Below are 27,038 nucleotides of genomic sequence, written 5' to 3' on the forward strand. Positions count from 1 at the left end.
GCTGTTTCCTTGTCTGTAAAGGGAGTCCAGAATATTTGCCCTATATCGCCCTTGCCATGTGTAAAATTGTATGTCTGAACTCACTTGGTTTAACCCTGAGATGTTATACAAATATGAATCGTTATTTATTATATCTTTTGTGTTCTGGAAAGAGCATATTTCATTTTAACACCACCCTGATCTCTGCCTCATGTGAACAATCCTAAATTACAGCTTTTTATATTTTTGCTATGAATTAGTAGGTGGATTTGACACATGGTTATATATTCAAAATGAACAAGTTCTGTTTTAACTTCTACAACTGACTAGTTCCTAAAGTTGGATGTTTCTTCATATCCCCATAATTTCATTTTGCCATCAAGTTAAAAAACTAAGTACTTTAGAGTTTTTCCCCCTACAGTGCTAAGATTTAAGGATAGTCCCCATCAGAAAATAATGAATGAGTTGGAAACAGAGGATAGCTGTTATTACTGTCAGGATAGGTGCAGTGTTACTACATGGATGCTTTGTGTCCACCATCAGAGTTAGTAATAATAAAAATAGATGAGTGAATTGTCTTTATTTTTTTAAGGCCTTGCAACCAAGAGCTACTTGGGACTATTTTCCCATAAGCAAATGCCATTAGAAAGGGCTTATATTAGGCATGATTTTTGGAAAGTGTTAGGAGTATCTTTCACTAAACTCTCACTGGCCTTTTGTTTCTTACAGGTAGCTTTAACCTTAGGGCCCAAGAAAAGTACACAGCAAAAAGATAAGGTTTTCTTTTTTGTTTTTTTGGTTTTTTTTTCCAAGAAGGTGAGGAAATGGGAAGATAGAAATACACTTCTGGAAAAGAAGCACAAAAGTTTTATTATGCAGGGAATCTTCTAGGCAGGTCTAATCTTAATGAAATTATGTATTAAAAACCCCTGAACTTCAGCAGTGTTTTAAGTATTTATTTCTCAAAGTTGAGTTTTTACAGATGATCAAAGTTGTATAAATTTAAAGTGAGAAGAGACCTTTGAGTGAGTCTATGTTTGTGCATTTTATTTTATGGATGAAGAAATTGAGGGACAGAGAATTTATGTGGTAACTAAAATTACACAGCTGGCTAGTGGCAGAGCTAGGAGGGAATGCAGATTTCTTACTTCTACTTGTTCTAAGGCTTACTGAAAATGGGGCTAGATGTCTCTACCCTGGAGAAGAATAGACTTTTAGATCCTAGTGAGACGGTGCTTGATGATCTGCAAGAAGGTTGACTGTCAAATGAAATACCAAGGTGTGTCCAAGTGTGATATATACTGCCTATCCCCTCTGCCATAATTTGGGATTCTTTAGTTATCTTCACAGTCCTAGACTCAGACAGACCTAGAGTCACTCCCCAGTGACGGTGTAGAAGGCAGAAGGGCCACCATGTTGAGGTTAAACCTTTGTACACAAAACTAGGCAATTATATCCACCCAGTGGAACTGAGTATTGGAGTTGGGATGAAAATGTTCCAACTTTTCTTCTTATTTTTCTTAGGAGAGAAATTGTGAGCCTATTGTGACAACAAGTTGCCACTTTTCTACCTCATTTGGGAACTGATGGGCAGATTTCTCTCTTTATTTAATTAAAACAAGGGGCAAGCAGGCATTGTTTTTAAATTACTAAAGCTTTTTTTTTTTTTTTTTTTGGAGATGGAGTCTCACTGTGTTGCTAGGCTGGAGTGTAGTGGTGTGATATTGGCTCACTGCAACCTCTGCTTCCTGGGTCCAAGTGATTCTCCCGCCTCAGCCTCCAAAGTAGCTGGGACTGCAGGTGCATGCCACCACACCCAACTAATTTTTGTATTTTTTTTAGTAGAGACGGGGTTTCACCATGTTGGCCAAGATGATCTCGATCTCTTGACCTCATGATCCACTCGCCTCAGCCCCCCAAAGTGCTGGGATTACAGGTGTAAGCCACCATGCCTGGCCAATTTTTGTATTTTTTTTAGTAGAGACGGTGTTTCACCATGGTGGCCAGGATGGTCTCAATCTCTTAACCTCATGATCCACCTGCCTCAGCCTTCCAAAGTGCTGGGATTACAGGTGTGAGCCACCGTGCCTGGCCTAAATTACTAAGGCTTTCTAAGCAAGAGAGTTGTAGACATATGTTTCTCTTCATTGTTGCAAACATAGAACCTGTCTCTTGGAGCCTCAATGCCCTTTGCTCTAGAAGCCACTGAAAGTAGTTACAGGCTGTTAATACCATCTGCTTCTATGAAAAGAAACAGTCATAACATAGTGAGCCCCAGAGTCTCAGAACTCAGATATAAATTTTGAGGGGTCTCTCATCACTTGAAGGTAGAGTAGTTTGCATAGGACATCTATTACTGAAGTAGGGTTAGCAAGCTATAGGTAAATGTGTATCAGCTTGTTTGGTTACACCTAGTGTTCCAGTATACTATTAATAGCCACACCCACTCTTACTCTCCAGGGAATGTTGCTTTGGATGATTAATTATCTGTTCATTTTACTTGTTAATAATAGAAATTAAATCAAATGTGCAACCTCAAAAGCTTATCTAAAGTAAAAGTGATTTATGTTCTATGCTCAAGTGTGTTTGTCCAGAGGCACTTAGTCTTGGATTAGAATTACCTGTAGTGTTCTCTAAAATGAAAGATTCCTATCCCTACTCCGAGGTATTGTGAGTCACTAGGGCCAGAGTGTACCAAGGAATCTGCGTTTTAAACAAGCAGCCCTTCTTCTCCTCCCCCAGCCCCTGTCGACTCTGATGCTGGTGGCTGATGGCCCACTCTCTGAGAAACATTGAAATAAGGAAATGTTGCTTGTCACTGTTAGAGGAAGTACATACTGAAGAATCAGAATTATGGAACGCCTTACAAACTGTGGGTTCTCATTTTGTAAGACTGTTGTTTTAATAATGGTTCCTTCAACTCCCGCGTAGCCTATTGCAGCAGCATCTTGTTTTTCTGACATCTGTGTTAACTTCCCCCAACCCATCCACACCATATCAGAGAGAGATTTCAGAACTCAAATCTAACTGTGTTACCCTCACTGCTACCATACTTGAAAATAGTCAGTGGCATTCCATTCAGTGGCTTCTCATTTCCCTGAGGGTAAAGACAAAACTCCTTGACAAGTGGCCTAGCCCCATCTGCCCATCCAGCCTCATCTCCCTCCCCAGAGACCCTAGCCTACTTTTGGACTTCTCAGTTGCCCTCCCCTCTTCTCACATCATGGTTGTTTCCTGGTCCCACTGTGCCCTCGGATCTCACCTCAATCTGGGAAACCTCTCCCAACCTCTCATTTATATCACTCTATTATCTGTTCTCAAAGCACCTTGAAACTCTTCCTCACAGGACACACTACAGTGCTATTTTATGTTTGCTCCTGACATTTTGATTAATAGCTATCTTCTTCCGCAAGACTGTAAGCTCCATGAGAACAGGGGCCACACGTGTATTTTTCACTTTTGTATGCCTGGCATATTCCTCAGCGCCTAGCATGTAGGAACTGCTCAGCAAATATTAATTGAATAGCTCGATTAATGAATTACAAAATAACCTTATGGAATATTGATTGAGTCCTCCTGTGTCCTGAAATGGGGAAAGCCAGTGACTAGAAGATGGAGAAGTCACATTTACACATTTTGGGGAAGGGTATAGACTGAGCAGCAGCTGGCCATCCATGAAGAGCCATGCTGTCCTCTCTTAGGACTAACCAAGCTTCCTGGGCTGTCATCTGAGTTCACTTGATGCGTTCCAGAACTTTGTGTTGACTGATGTTATTTTACATAGGCCTGATGATGTTGACTGCTTGAGAACAAAAGATGAGTGCTCTGCCAAAGGTGAATCATTACCCTAGATACCACTTAGGGAAACTTACAGCTCTAAGGATTGCTTTATGTAGCGACAAGGTGAAATTTAATTTAAACCCTTCGATGCAAACTGAGCTCCTAAATCTTTAGCTTTCTGAGTTCTAACTGGTATTTGTTGAGGCAAACAAGCTTATGGTCTCAATCATATATGAAATATGTGGGGAGTGAAAGTTGTTTGTATGGTAGCTTCACTTTTATAGAATTCACTCTTGATTAAACTCCATAAAAATGAAAACAGGTCACCTCTAGAATCAACTTATTCTCTTCAACTTTGACATCCTCATGAGTGGGTCTGGCTAATTTTTCTTATTTCCTTTTTGGAGGTTCGTAAGACAAATACACAGTATTTAGCACTATACATTTTTGACCTCTCTGTCTGATATCCTTTTTTGCTGTGTATATCTCAGATTCTTAATTGGCAAAGGACCTAAAATTTGTGATATTTTTTCTGATTAAAATAAGTTATTTATTTTTGGATAGAACCCAAACACTTGATTTTTTAAAAAATACTGTCATGTTTTTATGAGTGTAGGATAAATCCAACTGCTATTCTATCTAAAATGGACTATGGTGATCTGTGAATAGGGTATAGCCACATTTCTCTCCGCTCTCTCAGGTCTTTCCTCTACCTCTGTCTCCACCTGTTTGTTTCTTTTGCTCATTCACTTACTCTAAATACGTCCCTTCCATTTTCTCTCTTTCTCAATGTTACATTATATTCTAATACTCTCATTGGTAAATGATTAAGAAACAAAAGATTCATCTTAAATGATTAAGAAACAGGAGAGAACCCCACCTTCTGGATTTGCATCAGGGCATTTTGTCATGTAGAGCACAGGCAAGTATGCCTTTAGGTCGGTGACTAGTCTGTGAGCAGCATGCGGACGTGGCTTTTGGTCCTGGGTGGCGTTACATCAGAGCAGCTTTAAACTCTCTTTGTCACGAGCACATCGGCAGTACCTACACCCTAGAACCATTCAAAGTGGCCCCGCGACTTCCAGCTGCCAGGATCTGTGTCAGAGAGCACTTTTACTTGAGAACCACACAGAGCCTCACTGCCTCCAGCAGGCTAGAAGAGCCAGGAAATGAATGCCTCAAGAGCTGGCCTCAACTAATGACTCCTCCAGGGTTGGGACACCAACACGTCAGCTCTCTCACCCTGGGGTCAGATAATTCTTCCTTTCCTTGAGTCACTTCCCTACCTCCCTACTGGTGTTTCCTGCATCTCCCAAATGAGCTGCTTGTACTCAATTCCTTGTTCTCTGAGAATTCAGGCTAGACACTAATGATTTAGAAATGCTAACTAAGAAATTAAACTGTAAGTGATATTTTACAGGGGGATGGGCGCAGTATGGCTCATGCCTGTAATCCAGCACTTTGGGAGGCTGAGGTGGGTGGATCACCTGAGGTCAGGACATACAGACCAGCCTGGCTAACATAATGAAACCCCATCTCTACTAAAAACACAAAAATCAGCCTGGTGTGGTGGCACCTGCCTGTAATCCCAGCTACTCGGGAGGCTGAGGCAGGAGAATCGCCTGAACCCGGGAGGTGGAGGTTGCAGTGAGCCGAGATTGCACCACTGCACCCCAGCCTGGGCAACAGAGGGAGACTCCATCTCAAAATAAATAAGTAAGTAAGTCAGTGATATTTTACAGGGAACTGCATTTTCCAAACCTTGGCTCCTCTATCAGTGCCCTTCATCCCCTGCCTTCCTGGCTTTAGAAATCTCTTCGTACATTCCCACCTTTGCTACTCTCTCTGGTGCTCCCTCTTCTTTTTAGTTCTTCAAACAACCTCATTTTTTTCTATCTTGAAAAAGGTTTCCACTTGCCTCCACAATGCCCTTCAGCTACAGTTCTTTAGATTTCCTTCCCTGCCAAACTTTCAAATGAGCATCTGAGAAAATTGCCTCTATTTTCTCCCTTTTTACTTTTTGCTTAACCACTGACAATTTCGGTACCATTGTCACACTTTAGTCAAACAGCTCTCAAGTTCCCACTAACAACCTTCTTATTACAAAATGTAGAGGTGCTTTTTTCTGTTCTCTTGTCATTTCTGCTACCACTGAGTGCCTTGACAACATTTTCTTTCTGAAAACTGTATCTTAATTGAATTCTTAGAACTTTAACACTGGAAGAGACATTGAGTCCAACTCCTCACCTTATCTCTGGGGGAAACTGAGGCCTAAAAAGTTGGAATGATTTTCCCAGAAAGTTCCAAAGTTGTAAAATCTGAGCACTGAATTCAGGGCATCTGACCCATCATCTGTGGTAGTTTCTGAACCACCGTAAAAACTGCTTTTGGTAAGTCCTGATTCAAACCCTTCAAAATATTCCTGATTTTTATTTCCTTCTGTATAAAGACTTTCCAACTAGTCTCCTAACTCCTTCCTTCCACAGCTCATTCTCCATTGCAGCAGTCAGGATGATGTTTCTAAAATGTAAATCAGAACCTACCACTCGCCTATGTCTAGACTTCAGTTCCTCTTTAGTGCACTTAGAATAAAATCCAAACTTCTTCCTATGCCTCGCAGGACCCTCTATGGTCCAGCTCTCTTTCTGATCTCATTTCCTGCTAGCCTTCCTCTTTTAGTCACTATGCTCCACCACAGACCCTCCCTCAGCTGGCCAGCAAGGCAGGCCTGGCCCTGCCACGAGTATTTGCTTTGCTAGTCCTTCTGCTGGGAATGCTCTTCCCCAAACCACTGCACAGCTACTTCCTCCTCATCATTTGGCCTTTGCTGTAATGGCCACCTCCTCACTCAGCCTCACTCTGTTGTTAGCACATCTAACATTGCCCCTAACCACACCACTCTCTATCAGATAATATTATTTTCTTCATAGCATTTACCACCAGCTACTAATACCTTATATTACTTACAGATTTGATTTGGAGTTTGTCATGTTTACCAACATTAGAATACAATTTCATGGAATATAGGAACTTTGTCTTGTTTTCCATACTCCATTACCTAGATCAGCAAATGGCCAGTAATCCATGTTTAACAAAACATTTGTTGGATGAACAAATGAATGAATTGTATCTGAATTTTTGTCTCATTTCCAAGCATCCTCTCCCCCTCCTTTTCTCCCCAATCCTATTATTCAACTATTCTCTCAAAAAGCTTTTCTCTATTATAATCAAACTGATTTCCTTATAAACCTGTAAGGACAAAACTTACTCTTGACTAGGAGCCTTTTAAAATTTTCTCTTTCACCAAACACCCACCCTATGCCTCTCTAACTATTTAAGTTGTATCACTGTGTTAGAGTATGAGTCACATTCAGTTTCCATAGAATCATGTCTCACAGCTTTCATTGATTGCCCTTTCTTCAAATTATGTAAAGTGACCCTGACATTTTATGTAATCTAAATACTGATATATAATCCATATTGTCTTTAATTATTCCTACATCATAATACTTGGGCACTGTATCTAGGTACTTTAAGAGTGTGTGTGTGTGTGTGTGTGTGTGTGTGTACGATAGGGCAGTGGCTCTTCATTATTTGCAGATTCTGCATTTGCAAATTGTCTACTCACAAAAATGTATTTGCAACCCAAAAATCAATACTTGTGTCACTTTTGTGGTCATTCGTGAACATACATGGAATGGTGAAAAATTGTCACCCAAGGTTCACGTTAGTAGCTGAGATGGAGCAAGGCAGCACTGTGCCTTGTTGTTTTAGCTTTCATGCAATAAACTAGTGTCCTGTTTGTGGTCTATTTAGTGATATGCTTTTTGTATTTTGTGCTTTTTGTTGGTGATTTCACTGTTTGACATGGCCCTGAGTGTAGTGCTTAAGTGTTGTCTGGTGTTCCTAACCACACGCAGGCTGTGATGCGCCCTACAGATAAAATACCTGTGTGTCGGATAAGCTTCCTTCAGGATGAGTTACAGTGCTGTTGGCTGTTAGGTCAGTGTCAATGAATCAACAGTATATGTTAAATGTAAGGTGTCTTTAAATAGAAATACACATAAAACAAGATTATATAATGGCTAGTTAATGAAAATGTGACCAGAGGCTCACAGGAACCTAACTCTGTATGTCCCCTAGGAACAATAATTTCACATTTCCTAAGTTGGTGTACTGTTTATGAAAATTTTAGAGAACATAACCATTGTGAATGACACAAATTCACTATATGGTATGTGAGTGTATATATGTTGACATTAGCCTCATTTAGGAGTTTAGGAGACAAAGACATCAAGACTTATTGAAATTAAAAAGTTTGTCCAAGGCTAGGTGTGGTGGCTCAGGCCTGTAATCCCAGCACTTTGGGAGGCTGAGGAGGGTGGATCACCTGAGGTCAGCAGTTCGAGACCAGCCTGGCTAACCTGGTGAAACCCTGCCTCTACTAAAAATACAAAAATTAGCTGGCCATGGTGGTAGGTGCCTGTAATCCCAGCTACTCAGGAGGCTGAGGCAGGAGAATTGCTTGAACCTGGGAGGTGGAGGTTGCAGTGAGCTGAGATCGCACCACTGCACTCCAGCCTGGGTAACAGAGCAAGTCTCCATTTCCAAAAAAAAGGAAGTTTGTCTAAGATCATTTGCCAAACTGCTAAATAAATGTTAGACCTGAAATCTGGCTGTCACATTCCAAAGTCTTTTGGCTTTTCATTTACCACCCCAGTGGCTTTTCTTTGTTTTAATTAGCTATTGGGCTCTGATTATTACAGGATACTTCTACAGATACACACACACACACACACACACACACACACACACACACACAAAGAGTCATGCACCTTATAAAGATGTGTGATGGTGGTCTCATAAGATTATACCATGCTTTTACTGTACCTTTTTTATGTTTAGATATGTTTAGATACACAAATACTTGCCATTGTGTTACAGTTGCCTACAGTATTCAGTACAGTAACATGGTATATAGGATTCTAACCTAGGTACCATATAGCCTGGGTGTGTAGTAGGCTGTACCATCTAGGTTTGTGTAAATACACTCTATGATGTTTACACAATGATGAAATCTCCTAAGGAATGTGTAACTATGTATATGTGTATGTGTGGATATATGTATGTGTGCATATATACATATGTATATGTATAAAATATAAGTGGCATATGCTGAGTGATGAATGAAAAACTATATACGGAAAAGTAAAATGAAGATAATTTTAAAACAGCTTGCTTCATCAACCTAAGTTAGTGTTTACTTCCAGTCATCCCAAACCACAAAAGAGAAGTAAAGGTACCTCTTTGTTTAGGAACAATATCTACAAACTTCATATTCCTTATCTTGGAAATGTAAGTCTGACAGGTGACCAAACCCTAAAAAATCAAAGCTATAAAAATGCTACCATGACCTGGACTTGTTTCCTGGCCTGTGGATGTACATCTTAAACTTGCCTGGCATTTATCTGAGCTGAACTCACACCTGCACGTGGTATACAGTTACACATGCTTGGGCCTGATTTCATAAAGAACTACAACCTTTCTAATCAACTATGCATTTATATATACAGAGATGACAGGAGAAATTAGATCCTGAAATCTGTACATAACAGGTTCACATGGATGAATTCACTGACTTTGTGGTCTAAAGTGATTTATATATACACACACGTATACACTGATACATATATATGTATAAATGTATACATATACATTAAGACATATTTTTACATAATTCGTAATTTGTTTTCAAAAAGTAACTTAAATATTTTTGGAACCTTCAAAGTACCTTGATGAACACAGTTTGAAAACGCTGTGGTTTTTTTTTTCTTCTTATGTTCTTCTTTTCTAAGTAGATTGTATGAGCTCCTTGAGGGTAAGAATGATACCTTTTGTGCTTCTGTATTTGCAAATAGATCTTAGGTTAGTATTAAAATATAGAGAAGTCTCTTACCACTGATAATCCAGTTTTGTTCAGATGGTTGACAACCAGCTACATTAAAGCAAAGATTTCTGCAGCATTGTGTTTAGAATTAAATAGTGTAATGGAAGGATGTCACCTGATTGTGGGGAGCAAGAGTCTCCATGCACAAAATGGATGCTTTTTTTTAATATGGTAATCTCTTGATACTTCTTTTTCCCTTGAAAACAAGAGCATTCATGAGGCTTAACTTAGTACTTCTCAACTTTCAAAAAGCTTCCAGAGACAAGGTTGAGTGAGGGGCTTCCAACAGTGAGTCAAGAAAAAATAACTTTTTATGTCTGCCTCAAGGCCATAGTATGAATGCTGAACAGTGTTACAGAAAGGGACTAAGGGATCCTTAAAAGTTGTGTCATTATTGAGCTGAAAGAACTAATAGGTGTGAGCTTTGAATTCTGAAATCACTCTTATTTCAGTATTTTGTGATATTTTATATTCTTTTAATTAAATGGCTGCATGTCCAGTGACTTTAATGACCCTATCTTGAGGAGCTATGCCTTTCACAAATCAAGGTATCAAAATTGATGTATTTTTCCACAGTTTGCAGTATAGCTGAGTTTCATTGTGCAGATAAAATTGGATTAACCACATGACTCCACCTATGGCTTTGCTGGCTTAGTCACTTCTCCAACTGTGCAAAGGACAACTGCATTGAGAGATGGCAACCCAATGGTCTTGTCCTTCCAGGGTTCAGTAAAAATATCTACTTCATTTTTTAAAATAAACCCCTCTCAGAATTTGTTTAGCAAACTCCCAGCCCCAGAAGAATGCACACGCAGGAGAATGATTCCAGCCTTTTCAGCCTCACACTCATGCTTATTTTTCACTGGAGATTATTGAAAACAGTAATTCTTTCTTGCTTCAGGAAAAGCTGTCAGAGGAAGAGAGAAAACATAAGGAAGCTTTGGAAGATCTTCACATGGTGGTTGATGAGGATTCGAGGAGTGAAAGCAGCAGTACAGATGAGGGAAAAGAAAAGAACAAATTGCTATTAGAGAGATTGAAAGCTCTAGAGGTAAGAAATGAAGCAATTTTTACACTCTTCAAGAAAAATAACAGTGTTCTGCTTCTTTTATTGGCACTGGTTTTGAGTGAGTATAAATCTTCCCTTTTGAGTTCTCCCAGACTAATATGATCTACGATTTCCTGCTGAGATTTGTCTACAATGAGCAAAAAGTTAGCACTGAAAGGGTCTTGACCTAATGTTGTTTTAAAAGGAGTACATAGGGCAGTAATTGATTTTAACTTAAATTCAGCCCTCAAACTAGATTAGTTCCTAAAATTGCAAGCTCCTTGGGGGAAGAGGCTATGTGATATTTTACTTTGTTTTCCCCAGTAACTGGTAAAATGAATGAATGAATGAATGACTAAGCAAAATATTTAATAGTGTGTAAAGATGATTGGACACACACACACAGAGATTTTATAAGCAGTATAGTCATATCTTTAAAAAAAACGTGCAGGAATTAAATGTGTAAAGCATCTAACAGTGATCTGAAACTGGCTAAGGAGACTTAAGGAGATTTTTGGAGCACTGACATCCTCCAGATACCTCCAGACCGGGATATGATAACACCCGTCTGTTACTTCATGGCATTCGACATTATTTCAAGTGTTAATTCATGAATTTTTATAGCAGTCATCAAAGACCATTCCAGTTACTAGTTCTTGATTGAAATGTCACATGCTTAAAGACTCAGCAAAGATTTTTTTTTTTTTCTATGAGTTCACTTACGTCCTTTCGATAAGCTTATAAAGGGCCTTCACCCAACATCTAAAAACGCAGTTCTACCATAGAGTCTACAGAATCCTGAAAACTCTACTAGCATAAAGGAAGAAGAGCTGGAGGCTGGGCACGATGGCTCACGCCTGTAATCCCAGAACTTTAGGAGGCCGAGGCAGGCGGATCACGAGGTCAGGGGATGGAGACCATCCTGGCTAACAAAGTGAAACCCCGTCTCTACTAAAAATACAAAAAAATTAGTCAGGCGTGGTGGCACGTGCCTGTAGTCCCAGTTACTCAGGAGGCTGAGGCAGGAGAATGGCATGAACCTGGGAGGCGGAGCTTGCAGTGAGCCAAGATTGCGCCACTGCACTCCAGCCTGGGTGACAGACTCAAAAAAAAACAAACAAACAAACAAAAAAAAAAAACAAAAAGACCTGGAGGGGCCTTGTTTTCTATGCTTGCTTTCTGCAATTCTACCTCAGATCTACCACATTGTCTATAATGAGCATATCCATTTTACACTAATTTCCTCGGTGATAATAAAGCAGAATGGTGAGATTATGCACTTTGAAGCTCAATTCTTGGGGTTTGATTTGAATCCCTGTTCGACTACTTTCTAGATTTGAAACCATCAAAGTTACTTAGGCTCCCCATGCCTCTGTTCCCTCAGCTGAAAGCATGGGGATAGTAATAGTAATTAGCCTTACAGGGAAGTAACGAGGATTACGTGTGTAATTATTTTTAAAATGATGCCTGGTGCATAGTCTCTTTCATTCATCCACACCAAACCTGCTCCTTTTCCTTAATTTTGTTCCTACTTACCTGGGCACAGTGATTAATAATATAAGGACTGTGAATGAAAGAGTTGGGCTACTCCACACAGGTGTGACCGAAGGCAGACAGGTAAGCAAGTAGCTTCAAACTCAGAGCAGAACAAATATCAACTAAAGGAATCGCTAGCAACTCCCTCTGGGCAAAGAGCTAGGAATCACCCTTGTCTCCCCAAGGGTTCTCATTCTTTTGTCATTTTTTGAAGATAGTCACTATAAAAGATAGGAAAGCTTTCTCAAGGGAAACTGAGGTTCCTATTTGAGTTTTAAGAAACTCATAACTTTATCTTGAGGTTGAATTAACTAGATTCACAATAGGAAAGAGCTGATATCATTTCTTACTCCCAGAGAACAGTGTACTTAAATTGTTAGTTTTTGTTTATGACTACAGAGAAAATTAATCTTAGTTCATGTTGTTGTTAGAGACAACATTGAAAAGGACATTTTATTTCATTAAGCTAAGAGGTCTTTAAAAAATGTATTTGGCAGCGAATGTTTCTTAAACTGTAGTGAGTAAAAGAGAAGCAGTATCTTTTTTCCTTCCACAGAGTTCTTTACACTTCAGCCAACAACTCTTGATTCCAGCATTAGTTGAATGCAATAGATGATGTCTGTAAGTGTCATTAAGACCCACTATTTTAATTCATAAAACTATTTTATTTTTAATTTTCCTATAGTCATAGTGTCACTGCTTGTTTCCTAAAATTCTTTGTTCAATATTAAATGAACTTTCTCCTTGCCTTCACATCTTACTATCTTCTACTTGAAAAGGTAATAAGAAGATTATTTCATTTTATAATAAAGTATGTAAAATAAGAAATACAAATATATAAGTTTGTAAATATATATAAATATATCTTCTTATATAATATATAGATGTCATTTTGTCATACATGTAATTCAATTTTCATATGAATTTTATATGCTACTTAATTTTTTTTATTTTAAAATATTTGCTCCATATTCTCAGTGTCTAGGATCTTTGCATGGGTTAAACATTGTTGTAGGAAAATAGAGAACTGATTTTGACAGACTGCAGTCAGAGCTGGTCACAGACCCCGTGTGGATTTTTATGCTTTAATGAAATGCTCCCCTGGAAGATTGCAGGGGAATTAATTATAATGTGTCAAAAATTACTTTGGAAAAATTTGATATACAACAAGATTTAAAAAAAAACAAAGAATATTTTCTATTAGCATATTTTTGGAAGGCAGCTAGGCTCACCAATATACCACCAGCACCCCATCAGCGTATTTTTGAAATGACCATATTTGTATGCCCTAATCTCTTGGCCCCTGGTGTTGTGGATCACAGAAAGGAATGATTTTCAGGGTGGTGGAAAGCAGTCTTCTTTAATTCCTGCTCCCCCAACAGGTTCTAAGAAGGTGTGGAAAACGAAATGCAGAGATGACTTCTATATTACATTCTTGATTACTGTGACAGTAATATTCAAAAACAACTTGAGGAGCCCCTGACTTTGAAAATTAAGTTAATATTGTCTAAGCAAATCACCCTCCAGCTGCCACCCCTGTATTATTTATTCCCTCTTGTGACCATTTCTGGGGTAAGTTCCGACTCACATTTGTCAATCAATTCCTCTTTCTTCTCCACGCACCAACCTCTTATGAAACAGAGCCCCCTTTACTTGATTTTTCCAAAATCCAACCCTAGGAAGGATATGGGGTCATGGCAGAATATTCTGGAGGCTAAGGGCCTTCAACTCTGTCTTTTGATAGTTCTGTTTCCTCCCAGTCCTTTGGTTGCAGGGCGTTTCGCAGTAGCCTTTCTCCTCAGTTCCCAGATCCCGCCTTAGAACGTGGCCAGCTCTGTCCCACTTACTCTCCTCTCCCTCAGACACCTTCTGCCACAGCCAAGTTCTGTCTTTTAATTTGCAGAGCTGTCTAGGTCTCTGCATGCCATGTCATGGGCTCATTCCATATCATCCGCCTGCTCAGCAAAATATTGTGCTAATTAAGACCTTTACCTTCCTAAAAACGCCTCCAGTGCCAACAGTCAAAATTATAAAAATTATAATTATACACACTCTCTCTCTTTCTCTTTTTAGCCTTATTTTCTCTACTGAGTATGTTGGTTTCAGCTGTTGCCAGCTTTTCATGGTGAAGAGTAGACCATTTACCCTCACTACCCAGCCACTGCTTCCCCTGGGCTTAAATTGTAATTTGTGTTTAGGGTCCTGGTGCCTGGAGGAGAAATCATTTGGTGTATATTGGTGTCATAGGGCACACATGGACAATCTGGATGCCACTTGCACATTTTATGTAACTTCTCAGTGCCTGACTGTAGCATTTTCTATGTATTTTAAAAGTTTGGGTTTTCAAGGCTGCTGTTTCAGAGACTGCTTATTTGACTTAGAACAAAGCTCACCATTCTCAACAGCACTGCCATGTCTCAGGTCCCTTCTACGAAAGGATCACTCCTTTCTGCCACCCCACCAGAAGCCACTGATTCAAGGGATCTTCCCAGACCTGCTCTCCAGGATCCACTGGCTTCATCTGGAGTCTTCCCTGTTCCCTACTCCTGGGCATTTGCCCCACTCAGGCCCCAGATTTGCTCATGGCATGTTCCTTGAAAGACATGATTTGTTTGTCTGCAGGACCCACTCCTGACACTCCCACGTGGCCCTTCTCTCCACTCAGGGACCAACTGCACACCTGACTAAAAGTGAAGCTGGACGTTCCCTTGGCTCACTCCCAACTCCCATGGCATCTCTGATACTCAGCTTCTAGCCAGGGGGAGAACAGGCCCGCCACCACCTGAGAGTCCTAAGCCTAAAAGCATGTGCTGATGACTTAGCTAGATAGCCTCAAGGTTGAAAGAACTTGGCCGCTTCTAGGAATGATTTATTTTGTGCAGAAAAATATGGCAATTAAATGTGTTAAGGTGAATAACAGCTTTTTCTACTCAATTATACCTTTCCATGAAAGGATGACAATTACAGTGCTGTGCATAAGCATTTTGTTAATCATTAATTCCTATTTAAAATTAGGTAGTTCAAAATAGACAAACCTGGCTGTGCATCACAATTACCTGTAGAACTGGTAGTCGATAGATATATATTAAATATCTTCTATGGGCCAAACGTGTTCTTTGCACAGGGATTAGATCAGTTTTTTTGGTCCCCACCCCAGTGGGCAGACACAGGAAGCATATACTTAAATCAAATAATAAATAAGCAAACAGGCAACTATATGCCTGTAAATAAGAAAAGTTTATTGAGGTAGTAGCAGAGAGAATGTGAGCTAGGGGTAGGAGAGGTATTTACTTGAGAAGACCTCTGACATCAGCCATTTGTGTGTAATATAAAAAATAAAAAGGAGACAGCAGTGTGAAGATCAGAGGAAGAACATTGCAAGAGGAGGCAGCTGCAAAGGTGAAAGGCCACCTGAAGATGCTGGAAAGCTTGGCAAGTCCAAGGAACAGAAATAAGAAGTCTGTCCTGGGACACAAGGTACAGGATTTAAAAAATGGAAGAAGATGAGTTCACAGAGGTAGAAAAGGGCCAGACCTGGTTAAGCCATATAGGCCATGGTCACAATAAAGACTCTGAAAATGATATAAGTGTAAAAGGAAGCCATTTAGAGAATTTTAAACTGGGAAGAAGCAATGATGTAACTTCTCATTTATAAAGACAAATCCTCCTGCTTTGTGGGCTAATAGTGGGACATAGGAGGGGCAGGGAGACCAGGTAGAAGGTATTTTTTGTTGTTGTTTTTAGATTCAAACAAACAATATTAGTAGACTAGTCTAGGGTAGGTGCCTAGGACTAATAGGGAATGATAATCATACCATATTAATGTTATTGGACTAGAGGGATGTAATGGGAATAATAATAACCATGTTGGCAAGCCTTCCTATAAGGCTTACTATATCCCAAACACTGTTCTGATTACCATTTATGTTTATATATGCTATTTTCATGTTCGTAACCCTGTGGGTTATGGTAGTATGGGGACTAGAGGGAGCCCTTGGCTGCCTAGAGGTTCACAGAAAATCATTGACATAAGGCCAACTGATTGGTAGGAGAAAAGGCATACACATTTATTTTCAATGTGTATACATAGGAGCCTTCAGAACGGGGACTCAAAGACACAGGAGAAATTGTCCATTTTTATGCTCAGGTTCAACGGAGTATAGAGAGCCCTGTAGAAAGATGACTACAAAAAAAGAGTATGATCTAATGGTAATAGACTGAGTGTGGAAACCCTGTGAGGCCTGCCTGTCTAGATTCTTCTTGGCCTCTGCTTGCAGCATTCCTTCCTTCTGGGTGTGGGGCAAAACCTCTTCTAGAATAGGGGTCTTACGACCTATAGCAAACAAGACAGGTCAGATAATTTCCTTATGGTCAGATTTTACATAGAAAAGCAGAAGGAAAATTAGAGTAATATTTTTTAGGTTTTATGTCTAGCTTTCTGGTTTCTTTGACCTGCCTTGGGGAAGAGGGATTCTAGTTTCTATGACTAGACTAGGGGAAAATGAAGCTGGGAGACAGGAGGACAAGAAGATCAGAGAAAAACTTTGGCTTCTGAGGCTTTCATTTGGGGATATTTTTTCTGAGCCCCAACAGTAGTTAGCACTATTATCCTCATTTTACAGATGAGGAAACTGAGCCCCAGAAGGTTGGAAATTTTGCCCAAGGTCATGTAGTCAGTTGAGAGAGTCAGAATTTGAACTCCCAATGTATAGCTCCACTATACTATGCTAGTAAGAAATAGCCAGATAATATATTTCAGAAGTAAGGTCTATTAGGAATTAAGGATCCATTGGATGTGGAATACAAGGAAAAAAGTGAGAAGGATAACTTCTAGTTTTTTGGTTTTAGCAACTGAGTGTGAGGTTGTACCAAATTCCTGAGAGAGGCAAGCCTTGGAGGAAAGGTGACTTAGCAAAATTAGCATGCAATAGTCTGTTGGTTTTTGCCCGCGTTAAGTTGAGATGCCTATTAAGCATTCAAGTGATGATGTTCTATTGGCAGGTGGAAATACAAAGTTCAGGTCAGGGCTAGAGATATGGATTTGAGAGTCATCAGCATACAGATGACACTCGGCCTTGTGGGACTAATTAAGGTCCCATCAGAAGTAACTGTAAATGGACAAGAAGAGGGCAGAGGACAGAGTTCTAAGGTTCCCCATTTTTCGAGGTCTGGCAGAGGAAGAGGAGCCAGCATCTGAGCCTGGGGAGAGTGTCTGGTGTGGTAGGAGGAAAATGGAAGGTGAAGTGTTGTAGCAGCCTAAAGAAGAAAGTGCTCCAAGGGTATCCTTGTTGAGTGCTGCTAAGAGCACCAGCAAGATGGATCACAGAATCCATCCTCGGCTCTGGCAAGGCATGGTCAGCTATGACCTCGGTAACAACAGTTTCTGATGGGAGTGGGCGTGGAGGAAAACATGTGGAGACATGTATAGACAGGCCTGAAGTGGGTCAGACATGGAGAGAGTCAAAACTGAAGAGAAATAGGGTACAAGAGAAACTCTTCAAAAGGCAGCTGATGGTATGGCGTGTTCGTGTGCCAATGGCCGTGTTCTAGTGGAGAGGGCGAAATCGATGATGCGGGAGAGAGAAGTATGAATGCAAGAATGAGATCTGCAAGCAGGCTAGGGGGATGAAACCACAGAAGAAATAGAGCTTTTTAAAAACTCAGATGTCTAGAGTGTAACCCAGGAAATCCCAGCTCTTTTAAGTCTACAATGGAAACTGACCATCTGTATTTTTCTGAAACTCTGGGGATTATTCAGATGCACAGCCAGGATTGAGAACCACAGAAACCACTTTTAGAGTGACATTTAAAGCTATCAAAACAACTTAGGTCCAGTTCTGTACTAAACCCAACAAGCTTTCACTGGTCATTTTAAAAATTGTAAATTGGTAATTTATAATTAGATACATTTATGGCATGCAGAGTGATGTTATGATTGATAATACAACATGTAATAATTACATCAAGCTAGTTAACATATCCATCACCTCATACTTAACATTTTTTGTGGTGAGAACATTTGAAATGGACTCTTAGCAATTTTGAGATGTGTAATACTCTATTATCAACAGATTTTGTACCCTTTGACCACCCTGTCTGCATTCTCACACCCCCATAGCCTCTGTAACCACCATTCTACTCTCTGCTTTCATTGATCTTATTTATGTGGCCAACAAACATTTGAAAAAAAGCTCATCATCACTGATCATTAGAGAAACGCAAATCAAAACCACAATGAGATGTCATCTCAAGCCAATTAGAATGTTGATCATTAAAAAGTCAGGAAACAACAGATGCTGGCAAGGATGTGGAGAAATAGGAATATCTTTACACTGTTGTTGGGAGTGTAAATTAGTTCAATCATTGTGGAAGACAGTGTGGCGATTCCTCAAGGATCTAGAAGCAGAAATACCATTTGACCCAGCAATCTCATTACTGGATATATACCCAAAGGATTATAAATCATGCTACTATAAAGACACATGCACATGTATGTTTACTACAGCACTATTTACAATAGCAAAGACTTGGAACCAACCCAAATGCCCATCAATGATAAACTGGATAAAGAAAATGTGGCACATATACACCATAGAATACTATGCAGCCATAAAAAAGAATGAATTCATGTCCTTTCAGAGATGGATGAAGCTGATCTTAACCACCTTGTAATCTAACCTTTCTGCGCCCCTGCCTCCTCTTAAGTAGAACTTTCCCTGGGTCTTCAGACTTAAATCCAGAGGCCCTTCCCACATGTGCCCAGTGCCACCAGCTTTGAAGCCTGGGGAAAGGTCATCATCCAAAGTGCTCTTCAGTGGCTTCATGCCACCTTTGAGGGCTCCCCTGACATGGCCACGGATATGTCCAAGTTTGACTTTGTCTCCTTGCCAGTGAGAGGAACGGGCTATTTTCTTTCCCTTTCTAATTGGCTTTAAGTTCTTGCCTTGTTCTTCTTACTTTTATCCTCTCCTATCTTAAGACAATGTAAAAGAAATTAAGGCAGCGTGCCAGTGGTATTCTGAATAGAAATTCATAGTTGTTTCCTTCTAATCTTTAGATTCTATGACAGTTTGCTGACAGGTAACACCAGACATCCCTGTCTTAAAGTATCTGGCATTTATCTTTCTCTTGATTGTTTTACATCCAACTGTGGGTCACCTAGCAACATCACTAAGCTGGGATTTGAGACAAAAACTATTCTTTGGTAAAGGGGCTTGAAGTTTTTAGAAAAATTCCATTCTATGTCATTATGTAACTTTGTACTAGCAATTTTCTGATTATAAAAGTAGTAAATAGTCACATTACAGAAAATTGGAAAAATCATAAGAAAATAATTGTAATTACACTAATCAGAAATGGCTGGAATTGGCATTTCAGCATATATATTTCTAGTTTTTTTGTTATTATTGTACCTAATCAAATTAGGATATATGAAATATCACCATATACAGTTAAGTAGCCTGCTGTTGCATGCAGTATATCAAAACTGTTTCTCCACATTATTCAATACTTTTCAAAAATATGATGCAGTGGCTATGTAGAAATTTATTCAATGGATACTGAGTGCCATTTATTTAATCCTCACTGTTGGCTGCTTACCTTGTTCACAGTATTTCAATATTATAATGTTCTTATGAGCATCCTGGTGCCTAAGTCTTTATACATACATATTGTGATAGAATATTTAAAGCATACCATTATCTTTTAAAGCAGTCATGTCCATAGACAGTTAGATTTCTTATTTAAGAACCAAAATCAAGAATCCCAGAAATGAAGCTGATGGAGGCAGCACAGTTAGGCAAAGAGCACCCAATCCACACGCTCCAAGGGGCCACCATTGTCACTCAGTATAGGATACAATATTGAGAGGGTCCGTGGGCTGCTGAAACAATTTCAAAGACCTAAAATCTTGGGAAAACTTTATACTGTGGTAAATCTTAGTATTCCTTCAAGGTATTCTATTTGTGATTACTCTTTCAGTTGCAAGTCATAGAGACACTACTCAAACTGACTTAAGTAAAAGGAAGGATGGCTATATAACTGGACAATCAGCTGTAACAAGACATGGATGAATGCAAGGGTTCAGACAATGTCAGCAAGCTTTCTCCAACTCTCAGTTCTGCTTTCATTTGAGCTAGTTCCTCTCTCAGGCAGGCCTTTTCTATGTGATGGCACCAAATCAGCAGCACCGTGAAAAGGCCATGTCTCTTTCCTAGTCATCCCATCAAAGCTCCTACAGTCCAGAGAGAGGGATCTCATTGGCTTGACTTCAGTTGTAGGCCCACCTCTTGGCCTCTGGAGGGTGGAGCATTTCAACCAGCAGTTCCATCAATTCCATCAAAGATTTGGCAAAATTCTTGTGTTTTAGTTATTTAAATGTCAGAATTACTTTAATACCACCCAGAAAGAATGTTACTGCTTAGATATTGTTTTTTTTTTTCCCTTCTGTGGCATATTATCTTTCTTTTTCTCTTCTCTCTCTCTCTCTCTCTGCCTGTCTGTCTTCTCTCTAGCACACCTTCCTCTCCCTCCTTTGGCATTTCTAGGCCTGGCCTCCTGCTGGATGCTGGAATTACAAAGAGATACAGAGCATCTTTTCTGCCCTTGAGATACTCACATTGTTGGAAAGAAGACAAAAATATAATAATTAAAAATATACTAATTAATTAAGGTAATAAAAATAAAGCACATTAAAATTTTAGAAAAATGTAAGGTGTGTACAAGGCCCAGTGGAGCACCAAGACAGAAGTATCTAACTGAATTAGTTTTGGAGAAAGCAAAGAGATAAAGAAGTTGCATTTGAACTGTGAGTCTTTGAGGCTTTATGCCAGTTCTCCAGGCAAAGATGGTAAAATGAAGAGCAGAGGGAATTGCCTAGACAAAAGCAGAAAAGCCTGAAACAGCCTCAAGGAGCCCTCAGAACATGGGCCTGTCAAGGGCCAGGGCACCTATGGCCAGAGATGAGGCCAAATGGCTCGGCCTGTTTATATGTGCAAGTGCCATTTATTTAATCCTCACTGTTGGTTACTTAGCTTGTTCACACTCTTTGGATAGATAGGTAGTACATGGAACTACCTATCTATCCAGCACATCAGTATGAAGAGCTAACAACATTTATGTTTAAAACTCATGCAGTTGCCTCAGCAATCCTCTAATCAGTTTAGAGGTGTTCTTAACTAATAGCCCCTTCACTTTCCACAGTGAAGCTCCTCGTGGTGCTTCAATCCATCTGTAGAGCATCAAATCACATGCCCAAACAAACACGCCAAGTGGCGCTGCAAACCGTCCTGAGCTATGGAGAGAATATTTATGACTTTAAAGTGAATGCCCCCAGTGACTTCAGAAGAAACGCCTTTGGAGTGTAGAAAAATACGTGCATTCCATAAATTGAAGTTCTACCATCATCAAAAGCCTTTGATCAGTGCTCTTTTTCTTGTGGCCTGTCTCTCACTATTGATGTGAGGAAGCTGAACTTGTCTGCAATTTAGGTTTCTCAGTAATAGACAGCCAAAGATTCCTCTTACCTTGGGTTTTATTAGCATCTCCATTGCTGTTTTACAGCATCCCTTTTGGCCTTCCAACTCCTGGAAGCTTGTTCAATCAAGACATAACCTTTTATCAGTTATGACCAACTGCTGAGAGAAAGAAAAAAACATTCTTAGTGTGAGGTAAGCCAAGGAGTCGGGGGGTCTGTGACTGCCCTGCATTGCCAGGGCCAGATTTAGGTAGAAGCTTATTAGAAATACCTTAGATGATAGAAAAAGCCAATATGTCAAGAATTAATCTGCATAAATATGTTACTTTGCATGGCTCAGATTTGTGTGGGAGCTTCTAAGAAAACCCCAGATCTCAGAGAAGGCCAATGCATCAAGGACTAATCTCCATAAATATTCTAAGAGCTATCAAAGAAGAAAAATGAACTATAGGGGCAACATTAAAGGTGCCCAGAGATAATTAGAACAAAGTGTTGTTAATTGTGTGTTGGTTTAATGTTATGTAGCCATGGCCTTTTTTTTTTTTTCACAGAGCATAAATTTTGATGTCAGAAACTGAAAGCTGGCTGGCTTGATTCATCAAAAGTCAGTTTGCTTAGTTATAGCCAATTAAGCATTTTAATCCTTACTCTACAAAGTAAGTTAAAGCCTAGTATATCATGAGTAGAATTGGAAAACAAAACCCCAAATCTTGTTTGTTTGTTTTTTTGTTTAGTGAGTCCCTGGGTTGTTTTAGATGTGATGCTTCAAAGTAACTTACTGAAGTGTCATGAATAAAAATTACACAAGTCGTGATTCAAAAAGCAGTATGATTGATGAGCAGTCCCCAGAACAGAACCACAGCATTCTATTAACTCTAATAGTTTGCCAGGAGAAAATGTTACATAGCCTTGGGGGAAAAATTGTGGGTCTAGAATGGGGTCCAGAAAAATGCCCTTGTTATATAGGTATTGGCTTGACATGCTGAGTCAGGAACACGATCGACCTGAAACTATGAAATGCTGTAAAATATCCACGTAGTCTGATTTCTGATAGCAACTTTTTGAGGGTGATCTAATTCATTAGCATTCAAATGAGCTCCAACCCTAGAGCCTCACTACATAGGGAGTGGGAAATATGCAGTTTTACTTTATAACCAAAGCAGTGTGACCCAAGTTCGATAAAGGACCAGAGATTTAAGATGTGGATGTGGGAGGAGAGATTATAAACACCAGCTGTCATGGTGTAAGAGTCTCTACAGTCTTAGTTTTGGTAATTACTCCTGTTTCAGAAATATCTGAAATACATCTTTAATTTATGAATTGAACTTTCTAGATTTAAACATCCTTGGCTGCTTAATAGCATTTTTGCCTTTGGAATTGGAACGCCTTAGTTACAGCACACCCAGGGCAGGCTCAGCCTCCCTTTCAGAGTCAGTAAGTGCTGCTGCTCAGCTGTCACGGTGGACAGGGGCTCCTCTAGAAAGCAGGTTCGACTGTGTTTCTAAAGAAGATACAGCTTGTAACACGTGTCCGTGGTTTGTTTTGAGAGAACAGCATCTCAACCCAGCAAAGTAAAGAAGAAATATTTTTAAGAACAGAGCAAGGAACATGAGCAGTTGGAAATTTTGCATCATTTTTCCCAAGATAGAGTCTTTTCCCTTACCTTTGTCTCATTTGTAATCATATCCACAAGACCTTTCTTAGAAACAGGAAAAATACCTTTTCCTGTGACATCATTTTTTTTTCTGTTTCTGTTTTGTTTTGCTTTGTTTTGTTTTTTGCTTCTTAGGTTCCTGGGGCCAAGTCAAATTGGTTTTGGTAATCTCATAAAATACTAAGATGATCAGGAATTCATTTAGAGGAGACTGCCTGCCATACAGTGTAGTAACTTGGGGGAGGTGACTCTGTAGGTAATTCCAGCTTAAAATGAGAAGCAACTGCAGGCAAACAGCATATGATGTGCAGGTGTTTCTAAGTTCATATGATAAAATGGGTTCCTTGGAAATCCAAATCACCAAAAAATCTCCCTGCAGTCTAGTTTTATGAGAGAAAGACAAATAAGAAAACAAACAGCCTTTTTCCTTTTTCCCCAAAAGTGGTGTCGGGGTATTTCCTGAGATGAATGTAAATTCTTGAATGCACATCCCATTTATGACCTTACCCCATCCTCAGTGTCTGAAAACTGATCCCAGGGGCCTCATTGCAAAGGTATAAGAGCTTCATGGATCATCACATGGAATCTAAGCCATGCTCATCGCCATGTAATTATTACAATAGATTTCATAATCATATATTGAAGAATAATAATGATATTATAACATTTATGTAATATTGAAACCTCTTTATGCCAGCCAGATATAAATTCAGTAAATTCACTGATAATATTTTCTTGGAGAAAAATATAAAAAGACATTTATCTGATCATCTTATGTGGATCTTGAACTAGTTCAGTTCACAATTTTAAAACAGAGACTTTTTCAAAAATATTTTTAGTAAGATACAATCTAGGAGTAAAGGTGTAGTGAACAGATTAAAGTAATTTCTTTTTCTTTTTCTTTTTTATTGTTTTTGAAAAGGAGTTTCACCCTGTCACCCAGGCTGGAGTGCAGTGGCATGATCTCGGCTCACTGCAACCTCCATCTCTCAGTTTCCAGCGATTCTCCTGCCTCAGCCTCTTGAGTAGATGGGATTACAGGTGCCCACCACTATGCCTGGCTAATTTTTGTATTTTTGGTAGAGATGGAGTTTCACTATGTTAGCCAGGCTGGTCTCGAACTCCTGACCTCAAGTGATCTGCCCGCCATGGCCTCCCAAAGTGCTGGGATTACAGGCATGAGCGACTGCGCCCAGCCTAAACGTTAATGTATTTATTCCATGTTCACCTGTTACAAAATGACAGTTTTCAATGAGGTATCAGAATGGACTTTTTTTTTAGCGACACATGGTTTGGGAGCCATGTTTTTAAATATAGCTTTTACTTTATGTAGGTATGGCAAAGCCAGTAGCTTAGGAGATGAGGGCTACTGAAAAGATAGTTCTTATTCTCACAGGTTTCAAAAGGAGGGGGATGCCATGCCCTGAGGGGGCTTCAAGGTGAAGCTCAGGGTCTGTCTGGAGACACAGGAAGGGGCAGAGGGGAAACTGCAGGCAGGAATCCTTACTGTGGTTTCTGTGGGAAGGAACAGCAAGCAAGGCAGGGAGAACAGGTCTAGAGTTGGCAGTTTGAATGATTTCAGCAGGCTCTGGGGCACAGGGGCCCTTCATGTGAGAGTGAGAGAGAGCTGGTTGGAGGTGGTGTGGGCTCTGCGTTGGCTTGCATTTGCAAAATTTGCTCACGAGTGAGTTGTTCACTGTCTCTAGCAGTTGGCTAACCTTGAAGGGACTGCCCCTCCAGAGTCAGCAAGGTCCCAGATGTCAGAGCCTCAGAATACGGAAATAAGGACGTGTTCATTGCAGACTGTGAGACCTAAATGACATTTTTGTTCCTAGGCTTCTGGATGATTTCCTTCATCACTGGCCCCCAGGCCTCACCAGTTCACCAGCTTCTTTGCTTCTTCTTATCCCTGGATGGGGCAGGGTGGGGGGTGGGTCTTGTCCTTCTTCCTCACCATGTTTCTTTTCTTTTCTTTTAATTTCTCTGGATCTTTGTTGCTTCTGAGTTACTGTACCAAAAATTCACAGGCCTCTTTGAATTTACTTGAATTTTTCTTTCCTTCCACAGAACAAATTAGTCATAGTGAATCAGCCAAACACCATATATTAATCTTTTGGTGTTTTAGGCTTTAGACCTGATTTACTTGTGTCCATGGGCTGCTACCTACCTGCCAAAGTGGAGGTGTGGGGAAAAGGCAAGAGAAGGGGCAGAGCGCTGTACCTGGCTCTGTAGTCATCTCAGAAGCCAGGGCTTCCACGAGGCCTTGTTCCCATTGGCCAAGATTTCCTTCTGTACTGGCGCATTTCATCTCTGGCATTGAATTAAGGGGCTTGGAGGGTGGTGCTATTTCTTTCATACAGCCTCTCCTTTGGGGCTCTCCAAGAGCTTGTTACCATTTGCCATTCCACCTCTTGGACTCAAATTAGGGCCCCAAACCTTTGCTCTGAATGGCCGATTTCTGTTTTCTCTAACTGCCTGTCAGCCGCTGCTGGTTCTCTGCCTCCCTGCCCGTGCCCCTTCGCTCGCTGCAGGCTGTGCTTCAGGGAGTCCTTAAAGCAATTCCTCTGCACTCTCAGCAGGCAACAGTCCCTTTTAACTTCTCTCTGCAACTATTTGGGTACCTGCTGCCAGCTGTTCTCTGCACATAACCAACTGAGATGAATCACGTTGCAATGAGCTGCAAATCCACATATAGCCAAGCTTCTCCCCCTAACCAGCCATTCATAAAGGGGCCCACTTTTCCCTTGAAGCCCCGCTTGTACCACTGCACCAGGAAGAGTGCAGAGAAAGGGTACATCGATAGAAAATAGTAAATGAAGTGGGATCTATTTTGGCTAGATAAAAATAACTGTCATCATTACCGTTTATCGTTATCTAAGTCTGCCCACAGAAACTTTTCACAGTTCCCCTCTCTTCCCTGTATTCCCTTGAGCATCCAAGAGGCATCTGTGAGGATGCTGAGAAGTTGGTTCAGAGAAAGACTTCGCAATCCCCCATTCATCTCAGGTCAGGGTGAGTTGAGTTTGGGTAGCAAGTTTGTGTATCTCAGCACTGGGGTTAATTTCATAGCAGAAGGTATATAGTAATCCTTCCCGAAGAATAAGACGCAATTCTCATAAGACTTCATGAGTTACCTGGGGCAGGTGACAATGAAACCAGCAAAGGAATGCTCTATCGTGAAATCTCCCGAAGTGAAATCTTGTGAATTCTTCATTTCCCATATCTGGGAATTAAGCTTTAAAAGAAAACAAGTGTCCTCTCTACAGTGGGCTCCTGGAGGGCTGAGACAGTGAGCCACATTTCACCTTGAATTCCTATTGGACAGAGCTCGCTGGGTTGAATTGTAACATTTGTTTTAATTTCCCAGGCAGTAGATTTCACATATAAATAGAAAGGTTTAAAACAAGCAGAGGGGCCCTGCTAAAGGGATGATAAGCCAAGATAATTGTCATGGAATTAATCTATTTGCCATTCTTTAGCTGCAGGGAATTGTGTACTATCTGCTGAAGGAATCACTTTATTTTAAAATTACACTTTATTATTAATACTGATAAACCAAGAAGTGACAAAGCCCAGGATAGACTCACTTATTTTACTTTATTGCTAGTTTCCATTTACT

At 40.1% G+C, this 27,038-nt stretch overlaps 1 protein-coding gene across 2 annotated transcripts in view; it reads left to right on the top strand.

Annotated features, from left to right (window-relative positions):
• Positions 1-27,038, top strand: part of NCKAP5 (NCK associated protein 5) — a 1,001,373-nt gene that overhangs the window by 699,253 nt on the left and 275,082 nt on the right. For both annotated transcript variants that reach the window (XM_055108553.2, XM_055108550.2), the window contains exon 7: positions 10,608-10,757. In XM_055108553.2, coding sequence (XP_054964528.1) covers positions 10,608-10,757 — 150 coding nt within the window. The remainder of the gene's footprint in view (positions 1-10,607; positions 10,758-27,038) is intronic.

The sequence above is a fragment of the Pan paniscus genome, chromosome 13, assembly GCF_029289425.2.
Source record: "Pan paniscus chromosome 13, NHGRI_mPanPan1-v2.0_pri, whole genome shotgun sequence".
Classification (NCBI taxonomy): Eukaryota; Metazoa; Chordata; class Mammalia; order Primates; family Hominidae; genus Pan; species Pan paniscus.